This window comes from Syngnathus floridae, unplaced genomic scaffold (assembly GCF_059516105.1).
Source record: "Syngnathus floridae isolate MCC-2025c unplaced genomic scaffold, RoL_Sflo_1.0 HiC_scaffold_229, whole genome shotgun sequence".
In the NCBI taxonomy this organism is placed as follows: Eukaryota; Metazoa; Chordata; class Actinopteri; order Syngnathiformes; family Syngnathidae; genus Syngnathus; species Syngnathus floridae.
The window spans coordinates 1-10,254 of NW_028284216.1; the positions used below are offsets into that span (position 1 = coordinate 1).

General features: G+C 49.1%; 2 protein-coding genes across 2 annotated transcripts; both read left to right on the plus strand.

The window, feature by feature from the left end:
- Window positions 1-207: 207 nt before the first annotated feature.
- LOC148377318 (limulus clotting factor C-like) lies at window positions 208-2,715 on the plus strand. The gene is made up of 11 exons (XM_088368270.1): window positions 208-371; window positions 471-602; window positions 698-852; window positions 921-1,050; window positions 1,132-1,186; window positions 1,259-1,325; window positions 1,384-1,517; window positions 1,588-1,628; window positions 1,691-1,864; window positions 1,955-2,100; window positions 2,164-2,715. Exons 3-11 carry the CDS (start codon window positions 730-732, stop codon window positions 2,308-2,310), a joined length of 1,017 nt encoding a protein of 338 aa, XP_088224396.1. The 5' UTR covers window positions 208-371; window positions 471-602; window positions 698-729; the 3' UTR covers window positions 2,311-2,715.
- A 282-nt stretch (window positions 2,716-2,997) lies between these two features.
- Window positions 2,998-10,194, plus strand: LOC148377319 (SH3 domain and tetratricopeptide repeat-containing protein 1-like). Its single transcript, XM_088368269.1, has 14 exons — window positions 2,998-3,031; window positions 3,939-4,069; window positions 4,141-4,246; window positions 4,319-4,459; window positions 4,682-4,871; window positions 5,118-5,194; window positions 6,210-6,350; window positions 6,438-6,656; window positions 6,752-6,932; window positions 7,009-7,159; window positions 7,389-7,511; window positions 8,267-8,417; window positions 9,634-9,788; window positions 9,871-10,194. The coding sequence occupies exons 1-14, from the start codon at window positions 3,004-3,006 to the stop codon at window positions 9,934-9,936; spliced, it is 1,860 nt and encodes a 619-aa protein (XP_088224395.1). The 5' UTR covers window positions 2,998-3,003; the 3' UTR covers window positions 9,937-10,194.
- Window positions 10,195-10,254: the final 60 nt, after the last annotated feature.

The following is a 10,254-nucleotide window of genomic DNA, read 5'->3' on the forward strand; positions in this document are numbered from 1 at the left end:
ACAAGGATCTTCGAGTGGCGACCTTGACTTTGGCTTGGTGTCCTGGAGCTGCTGTGGTCAGACCGAAATGTGAGCTGGGCATTTCTGTCTGCGTTTTAACGCCTTACGATACTTCATTATCAATATGCACCGGGATTGACACGTGATCAATATCATTCGAATATACATCATGCTAGTGAGCTTCGAGAGCGCGTTCGGAAATAACCTCTGAGTGTTGTCACTTGCAGAGACGTGCTCAGTGGAAGGCAACCTCGCTGACTACAGGAGAAAGTGTGACAACCATCCAGAATTCCCCATTTACTTTTTGGAAGTTGATTCCTGCCCTCACGTCTCCAAATACTTGCACATTGTCTACAGCTGTGTAAAGAAAGGTGGGCACTTACTGTTATGCCCTGAAAGCGCTTTGGCAAGGGACGGGTGGCACGATCATTGAATGTGTGTCAACTGAGTAACGTTGTGTCTTTCCTCAGTGTGTCTTGACAGTCTGACAGCTGACGAGAGCATCCCAGACTCTGCCTTTTCAGCCTCTTCCTCTAGGAACAAGGCCAAACTTGACAAAGCGCGTCTCGGAGGCAGCGGATGCTGGGAACCGTCCAAAACGTGTACGTAAAAGAAAATCACAGCTTGCAGACCGTAATTGTCTTTGTTTTTGGTACCGTGGTGTCACGAGCAACGGATTGCCTTGCCACCTCCCCAGCCGGCAGCTGGATCCAGGTGAACCTTGGTCAGATGAAAAAGGTGACAGCCATCGTGACCCAGATCTGTACTATAGAAGTGAAGCAATGGGTCCCCAATTTTGAGATGCAGATCAGTATTGACGGAAAGACTTGGTATACCCACCCAGACGGGAAGGTAAGCAGCCGGCCGGTCAGGCAACCCATGCTCTTGTCATTGCAAACATGCACATGTTCTGCTTCTAGCTTTTTTTGGGGACTCATCTATTAGCCACGCCTGTGTCCACTTGGTACGTCCGCCTCCTGCCAGTCGACTACAGAGTGAATATCGGAATTCGCTTTGATGTCTTGGGGTGCGCCGTTGACGACACCGCTCGTGAGTCAAACACTCGGACGCTCTGAGCGCTGTGAGGAAACCAGCTTCAAATGTGCTTTGATTTGCCCTTTTGACCCTCAGACATCACCTGTGCCAGCAATTTCAAAAGCCTCACCAAGTTCACCAGTTCAAAGACGTGAGTCAGACCCGACATGACGTTTCTTGGCGGTGAAGCCTCCCCTCCCAACTCCCACGTTGTCTTCCGCAGGGTCCACTGCCCACCGGGCTGCGGCAAAGCCCCCCACATTGTCTACGGAACATCGATCTACAACCAGGTATGTAAATACTGAACGACCCTCCGGCGGCTTTGTCTGAGACGTTTTCTGAGTGCAGGACTCAAACATCTGCACGGCCGCTATTCACGCGGGTATCATTCGGAACGAGATCGGAGGAGCTGTGACTTTGCTGAAGGCGCCGCCACAAAACGCCGACCTCATCTACACCGAGAACGGGATCACTTTAGTTGAGTGAGTGGTCAGCTCTCACCGCCGAGTCGGCTCATAGAGGCCCGGCTCATTCTCACTTTACTGTCTGCAGATACGATGGCAAAACGGCTTCTTACGCCTTTGCTGAGAACGGTGAGTAGAATGTCCAGAATAGAAGGCATTTCACACTTGATGTGACGGCATCTTGCGTGCAGAGCCCAGATGCTTGGGACCTGACTGGGAGGAGTTTGCGGGCTTCTGCTACAAACGTTTGGATGATCAAAAGACGTGGTACGGTGCTCAACACGCCTGCAGGAGCGTCTGTGCCGAACTGGTGTCCATACGCTCCGAGGCGGAGCGAGATTGGCTGCAAGAAGCCATGAACTTTGGTGCGTGCGCCAACGCCCGACGGTCTTCCGTCACAACTACTCGATATCTGGGAAGCGCATGAGAGCTCTGTTGCTGTCTGTCCTCTGCAGGCACGGGCGACGCGTGGACCGGACTGAACGACCTGGTCGTCAAGGGCAGATTCATGTGGTCGGACCGCCAGAAGGTGACCTTCACCAACTGGGCTAAGGGAGATCCCGCCCGCCTGTTGGAGAATTGCGTGGCCACGTTGAGCCAGGTGGGTGCGGTTATTTGTCAACACCTGCCCAACTGTTTGAAATCATCTGATTTTGACTTTCAGACTGGCAAATGGAGAAAGATGTCCTGCGTGCGACTCAACAGCTTTGTGTGTAAGATGCCCACGGCGCGTTATCCAATCAAAGTGCGTCTTGCATCTGGAGTGGCAGCCTGCCGTGATGGCGTCCGGGTGTGGAATGACTCTCAGTGAGTCTTGCATCTGGAGTGGCAGCCTGCCGTGATGGTGTCCGGGTGTGGAATGACTCTCGATGAGTCCAAGTTGCTGGTGGTCTCAGTACAAATATTCTGATTTGATTATTTAAATTTCTATTGACCATGCATCATGTTATTGACCATGCATTTATATTATTCTGTTTAATTTATCATGCATTCAAAGTTATTCACATGCATTATTCTTTGGTTTGATTTACCATGCGTTATTATTCTGTTTAATTTACCATGCGTTATTATTATTATTCTGATTCATTTACCATACGTTCTTTTCATTCTTTCACTATTACTATTATGATTAATTCACCATGCGTTATTCTTCTGTTTAATTTATGCATATCCTGTTGTGAAAAATACATAAAAACAATAAAAAATTAAAAGACAATTCCCGTTCATACCTCATTCTTATTTTCCCATCCATCTTCTATCACTTAAATCTGGGGGCAGCACCTTTAGGACGGGCGCCCATCCTCCTCCCCTTTTGTCCAGCTCATCCCGGGGAATCGATCCCAAGGCGTTCGCAGGCCAACCGAGAGACATAGGGTGTACCCATTTTGGCCGCTTGTAGCATCACCCATCTCGCGGTCTATCCTGCCCTTGCTCGTGAACAAGACCGCAAGATCCTTGAACTCTACTCGCCTACTGCCCGATGACAGCTGGGATAGGCTCCGACATGTCCGCGATGCCTGTGCGGACAAGCGGTAGGGACGGACGGATGGTATAATTGTCATTCATTTGATTTTCTGATGTGTTCTTGTTCTGCCCTCTTTGCTTCGTGTTGAAACGTCATTTTCTATTTAATGGTTAAGCCCGCCCTCCTGTGGATGCTTGGTGTAAGTGTTTTACTCAGCACGAGACGATTGTATGTTCATTTTATTTACGTGTCGAAGTGACGTTAGCCAACATGCTACAAGCTAACGATCGTTTCACGCGGTGTTTTCTTTCTTTTGTATTTCAGTTTTACGATGGTCTTAAGAGGGCAATGGTTTGAGGCCATTCGTCAATAAATCGGCATTTAAGACAACCAAGTCTGATGATTCGCTGGTGGAAAAGTAGACGCTCCGGAGTGAGGACAGCACATTCTGTTTGATTTAATGTGTCATAACATGATAAATCTACCGTGCGTTCTTCTGTTTTATTTCCCATGCATCAAGTAAGTTTGCACTTGAATTAGGGTGACATCTATTTTCTGGGGCAATAAAAACCGTCAAATCAAAAATCCCACCCAATCAAAAGTCCGCGTGGGTTTTCTCTGGGCACTCCGGTTTTCTCCCACATTCCAAAAACATGCTGATTGAGCACTCCAAATTGTCCGTAGGTGTGAGTGCGGATGGTTGTTTGTCTCTGTTTGCCCTGCGATTGGCTGGCAACCAGTTCAGGGTGTCCCCCGCCAAGTGCCCGATGACTGCTAGGATAGGCTCCAGTACGCCCGCGATCCCGTGTGGGCAAAGCGGTACAGAAGATGGATGGATGGATGGATGGATGGATGGATGGATGGATGGATGGATGGATGGATGGATGGATGGATGGATGCTAAAACCGACTGATGTCGTTCGAAGGCATGCAGGGAGATTTGGATGATGATCCCTGACTTTTGTGCACTTTCAGCTCTGCCCGTGCGCCTGGATGCGGTCACGGGTCACGAGCGTCTTCCTGCACACGAGGAGTCGCAGGAAATGCTGCGAGGGAAACTGCGCACTCAGCAGGCTGACAGCACTGAGCTCAGCACTCTCATTGAGGTACGTCACAAAAACACACTCGGAAGGTCATTCGGGGGAAATCAGCAAGCAGCAAAAACTGTGTCAAATAGGAGTTGTCTGCTCACCTCGTTGCCATTGACCGTGAAGACCAAGTGATTTTTGTCACGTTCCAAACATTCGAGGAAGTGTGGATGTTCGCAACGCACTACACACTTGGTACGTTGGCAATATTGGTGCTGTTCTCCCCCAAAAATGTTTCGTGCGCTTCTCATATCGTGTTTGTCATAGGCCGGCTTGGTCATTGCATGGAGCTTTTGTTGTTTGACAAGGAGTTGTGGCTCCTCTCCTTGGAAAACCATCTTGGAATCAAAGTTTCCGTTCCGGAGGACACTCTTCATGTTCTCTACACGTGCGTCCTCATGGAAGAAGGTACAAAGTGGGTGGTAGTCATGAACAAACACACAACAACAAAACAATACAGTCGTCTAAAATGACATCCAAAACATGACTTCAAGTCAAAGTGAAGTGGATACATTTGTTATACATATTTATCTGCAAATCCTGACACATGGTGACTCGAGTCAGGTGACACGAATCCCTTCGAGTGTCACTTGATCGCAAACAGCGAGTTGTGATGATCTGTGTCGTCAGCGTCAGTGTTTGCTCGCTGCACCGCCAGTCGGATGTTTGATAGTTGCACCTCCGGACCCGACCTGTACCTGGAGCAGGGAGACGTCGCGCTCTTTGAGCCTCCCTTCCGGAACTCGGGCTGGACAGTCCTTTGCTTGTCCGACGGCACCGGGGCCAAACCTGCGCTGGAGCCTGTGATACCTTTTCATCAGTGAGTTAAAACAGCAGGCACATAGAATGCAGTGTAGCTCTGTTGAGCGCAGCTTTACTGGGTTCCAGATGAGGTTCTCCTGCCGATAGGTGGGGGCGGAGAAAAATCACAACAGTAACCTGTAAAAATCTTTGGAAGTCATTCTCGTTTAAGTTGACTGTAAAACCGGCACCAAAAATGAAAGCCGTAGCGCACGCGACGATGGTGATAAAAGTGGCCGTTGGCATTCATGTGATGTTTCCGCAGGTGGTTTCTCAAGTCTTGTCCAGAGAACATTTTGGTGGGTGATGGCAAACCGGCCCGTGACTTCCCCATGCTCTTCGGTGAGGTGGCAGTTTGGATTATTGAGATTTATCTCCACTTCTCACCCTGCACACATTCAATGGTGTCTTGAGAGATGAGTGACTCTAAGTTTTTTTGAGACATGAAATCGTTTTAGACTTGCTCGAGTGCAGACTTGAAATGCAAGCGCCGTGTCATAGCAGTTGGCTCAAACTCGACACTTTTGCCGACCATCATCACCACTGAAAAATAATGGCGAGTATCTAGGTTTTCAATAGCAGTCCCAGTTGAAGTATACTATAAAAGTGAGCAGAAAATCTGCAGAATTAGCCAATGTATTCAAAGCCACCACATAGATCATTGGGACAAAAGAAAGAAAAGATGACGACTACCCTTCGCGCCAGTGGTTCTTAACCTTTTTCCTTGTTCGCACCCCATTCAATTCACCAACCAGTTCACAATGTTCAACCCAGCGTGGGACTGCGCGTCTTGGACTCGGTCTTGGCAGCTCTGCCGGAGTGCTGCGCCACGCCGCTGGAAGGCCTTTGGATTTTGGTTCCTGCTTTTGACCAAAACCGGAGGACTCGAGTGACGTGACGCGAGGTCCCTGGATTTTGGTTCCTGCTTTTGACCAAAACCCGAGGACTCGAGTCACGTGACACGAGGTCTCTGTATTTTGGTTCCTGCTTTTGACCAAAACCCGACGACTCGAGTCACGTGACACGAGGTCCCTGGATTTTGGTTCCTGCTTTTGACCAAAACCCGACGACTCGAGTCACGTGACACGAGGTCCCTGGATTTTGGTGACTGCTTTTGACCAAAACCCGACGACTCGAGTCACGTGACACGAGGTCCCTGGATTTTGGTGACTGCTTTTGACCAAAACCCGACAACTCGAATCACGTGACACAAGGTCTCTGGATTTTCGTTACTGCTTTTGACCAAAACCCGAGGACTCGAGTCACGTGACTCGACTCCAGCCAGCCTCGAGTTTCCGAGTCACGTATGAAAGTTGGCCCACATGTCTTGAGTGTTAACTTTTTGATTGGCGTCCAGGGTTGGTGCTCAACATGCGCGGCGTGGCTCTCCGTTGTATGGGTGACCTTCGCAGGGCGGCAGAGAGCCACCACGCCGCCGTGGCCATCTGCCAGGAGAACAAAGACGTGCCCAACCGAGCGATAGCGCTTGCCAACCTCGGTAACTTATCTGCTTATTAGCGTGCCTCCGATGATGACTTGAGTGGAATTGCAGTAAACGACGTGGCAATGGCTTCTCCTCACAAAGGCCTGCTGTGTCTCAAGGCCGGAGCTAAAGGAGTCGCACGGAAGCACCTGATGGAGTCCGTGCGGCTCTTTTCCTCGCTGGACGGAGGGCACGAGACGACCTTTGTCGCCGTGCTCCTGCGCCTGGGTCAACACTGGGTGAACGAGCGGCGGATGCATTTTGGGAAAGGATGCTACGAGTGGGCTTTGCTGCTGGCCATCAAAGCCAACCTCCCAGACTGTAAGTTGCTAAAAAGAGGACCTTCTCATAGCCAAAACGAGACATGAATTCAGACGACGACAACATCAAATCATCCCAATGTTAATATTTGCCAGGCCAGCTGATGGCGGTAAGACGTCTGTGCCACTTTTATGAGTGGGAGAGTCCGGACCGGGCCCGGCGCGTCATCTACAGCCAGTACCAGGTCCGACTGCTTCAAGGGACACCCGACCGAGAACGGGAGGGTGACACATTGGAAGCCATCAGCCAGCTCTTCCTCTCGCTGGCCACGCAGAGGTTCCCCACCCGGTTCGACCGCTTGACGTTCCTGTGTGGAATTCTCCCAAACGTGAGCTCCCACATCATCACGTAGGGCCTATCGCGCGGCTCTCGACCACACCAAGAGCAGTCTGGCTATTTTCATCGACCTGGGCCTGAGTGAGAAGGAAGCGTACGGATGGCTTCAAGCTGGCAAGATCTACCACCTCCTCGGCCAGGCGGAACTGGTGGAACTTTACGTACAGGTGTGGAGTACAGCTGCCAGCTGGCCCACGACATCACCAGCGTTTTTCTGTCCTCTGATTTGTTGGTCAGACCCAAATGCAGATAGGCACTAATTGGCATTTTGGGTCAAATTAGATGAATTTTGTTGAATTTATTTTTGTCTTGTCGAGCTGTGAAGATTGATTCCGAATTGCACTGTGGATGAGTGAAATTCCCCCGCACACATTTTTTGTCTCATGTGGTGGGCAGGTCGCACTGAATGTGGCTCTGAGCACAGGAGACAACAAGTTCATCTTGAAGATGCAGGAAGCTGCTGGAGATATCTTCTTCAACAGTCGCCATGATCAAGACAAGGCTATCATCTACTACAGGGTACGTGCCCCCAAAACAATGTTTGGACTCTCTCTCTCTCTCTCTCTCTCTCTCTCTCTCTCTCTCTCTCTCTCTCTCTCTCTCTCTCTCTCTCTCTCTCTCTCTCTCTCTCTCTCTCTCTCTCTCTCTCTCTCTCTCTCTCTCTCTCTCTCTCTCTCTCTCTCTCTCTCTCCTCCCGGCTCGCTCTCTCTCTTTTCTCCCGGCTCGCTCTCTCTCTTTTCTCCCGGCCAAGTCAAGTCAAGTTTATTTGTATAGCCCTAAATCACAAAGAGTCTCAAAGGGCTTCACATAGCCAAAAAATGACAATTATTCTCAAAGCAACCCCTGATCTTAAGCTCCCAAAAGGGCAAGGAAAAACTCAAAAACCCCTAACAGGGGAATAGGAGAAACCTTGAGAAGGGACCACAGATGGAAGGATCCCCCTTTCAGGATCACCTGGCTCGCTCTTATTGCTACATGAGTCATTGGTCCTCAAGTTAGGCAGGAATACCCTTGCAAAAATTGAACTGCGATATTGCCAGGGAAGACTGGGATACGTGCTACGAAATGGCGTTAAAGCACCATTTTGTTGTATCACTGTGCAACCTCTCGATTAACTGTGGTTCCGTGGCACCAAGGTAGTGTAAAGTCATCTTTCTATTACTTTGGCCTGAGCACAAAAACAGAACTTGCGAGTTTTGGACAGACAGATAATGGATTGATTGAATTTGGTAGCTTTGCTCATTCGTTGTGCTCCCTGCCTGCCCTTGACGCAGGATGGCGCTCTTCCCATGGCGGACAGGTGCGGCGCCGTTTCGAGCAGGCTGAGGCTGTGCAACAAGCTGGCAGAAGTCATGTTCCAACTACAACTATACGGAGAAGCCTTGGAATTTGCTCACAGCGCTCTGGAGATCAGCGTCAAGCTAGGTAGGAACCAGAGATGGTACCAAGTCACACATGTGCAAGTCTCAAGTGAGTCTCAAGTCTTACTTAACCTTCAAGTCTCAAGTAAGTCCCAAGTCATTTTTTTCTTGGGCAAGTCAAGTCAAGTCCAAGTCCTTAAATAGGTTAAGTCCAAGTCAAGTCACCTTATTATTGCAATTTTACCCACAGAATCTGATCTTAGTAACGTGAAAAGACAAGATATAAGTAACTTTAAGTAACCATCATTGTCCAATGTGTCGAACCTGTTTAAAACATGTGACAATAATTTGGATTTGCACTGTAATTACTGATACTCAGTAAAATACACCATGGAATCAAACAAAGAAGACATTACCTCATACAATGATTGACAGCTCAATCCAAACAAATGAACGTCTGCCGACAGTGTCCGACACATTTGAGTTGCAAATATGAAAAAATAATCTGAAAAAAATCTGAAGGAAGAAACACATTAAAGAGCATTAGAAACTTTTCATGTTTCATCTGTAACATCTGGTTGATGTTACAGATGAAACCCGAGCTCTATAAACTTCAAACGGACAAAGTTTGAAGTTGTCGTCTGGCTGTCTGAAATGTCTCTGTTGCATATCTTGCACTGTGCCGTCCGTCTTTTGCCGTCATAAAGGTAATTCCGATAGCCGAAGGCACCGCTCCCGCTGACATGTTTGTGCATGTCTGATATAAAGGGGCGTGATTCTCCAATAAACACGTTAGGTAGCTAGAGAGGGCACGACTGATTGATTGACAGGGTAGCGATCCAATCATGACAACGCCATTCTCAGCCTGCGCTCCTACCGTGTTATCGATATTACTTTTTTAAATGTATTATTAATTTCATATTCAAACTGAAAACATAAACTAAATAACACTCAAGTCATCGTGTCTCAAGTCAAGTCAAGTCCCGAGTCTTTAACTCCCAAGTCGAGTCTCATGTTTTTTTTTTTATTTTTGTCAAGTCAAGTCACAAGTCATCAAAACAGCGACTCGAGTCGACTCGAGTCCGAGTCGCAGTGACTCGAGTCGACTCGAGTCCGAGTCGCAGTGACTCGAGTCCCCATCTCTGGTAGGCACTACCTGCACGTCTTGCTTATGGCAGCCCACATGGCACTGGTCCAAGTCCTAGTGCATTTTCATTTGCGCAAGGAAAGGGTCTGATGTTAGATTTGCCTTTCGTGGCGACCGGCCACGCTCCGTGCAGGTGAGGTCCTGAACGAGCGAGTGGCCTACCATCGTCTGGCCTCCTTGTACCACCGTTTAGGTCAGTGCGAACTGGCTGAACACTACTACCTGAAGACTCTGAGCCTCTGCCCGGCCCCTCTGCAGTTTGACGAGGAAGCCCTCTACTACGCCAGGGTATACCGGACCTTGGGGGACATCCTTTTCTACGATCTGAAGGTACTGGATTTTTGGACTCAAAGTGTGATTGTTTGGCCAGGCAGCGGGGCAAGCAAAGAATGAAGTCGGCAAATATTTGCCACATTGCCTACAAATGAAAATATGACCAACAAGGGACCCTCACCCAAAGAAATGGGTATACTCGACGTAACGTCAAAAAGAAGGCATTTGATCGACTTTTTTTGGTCAGAGTTAGTTTTTGTTTTCTCCAGGACCCTTTTGATGCAGCGGGCTACTACCATTTTGCCCTGGCCGCAGCCATGGATGTGGGCAACAAGAAGTGGCAGCTGGTGCTGTGCACCCGCCTGGCCACCCTCTACCACAACTTCCTCATGGACCGCCAGCTCTCGCTTTCTTTTTACAAGCGATCCCGAGGCCTCGCCGCGGAGCTTAACGTGAGGAGGATGAACACGGCCGCGGACCG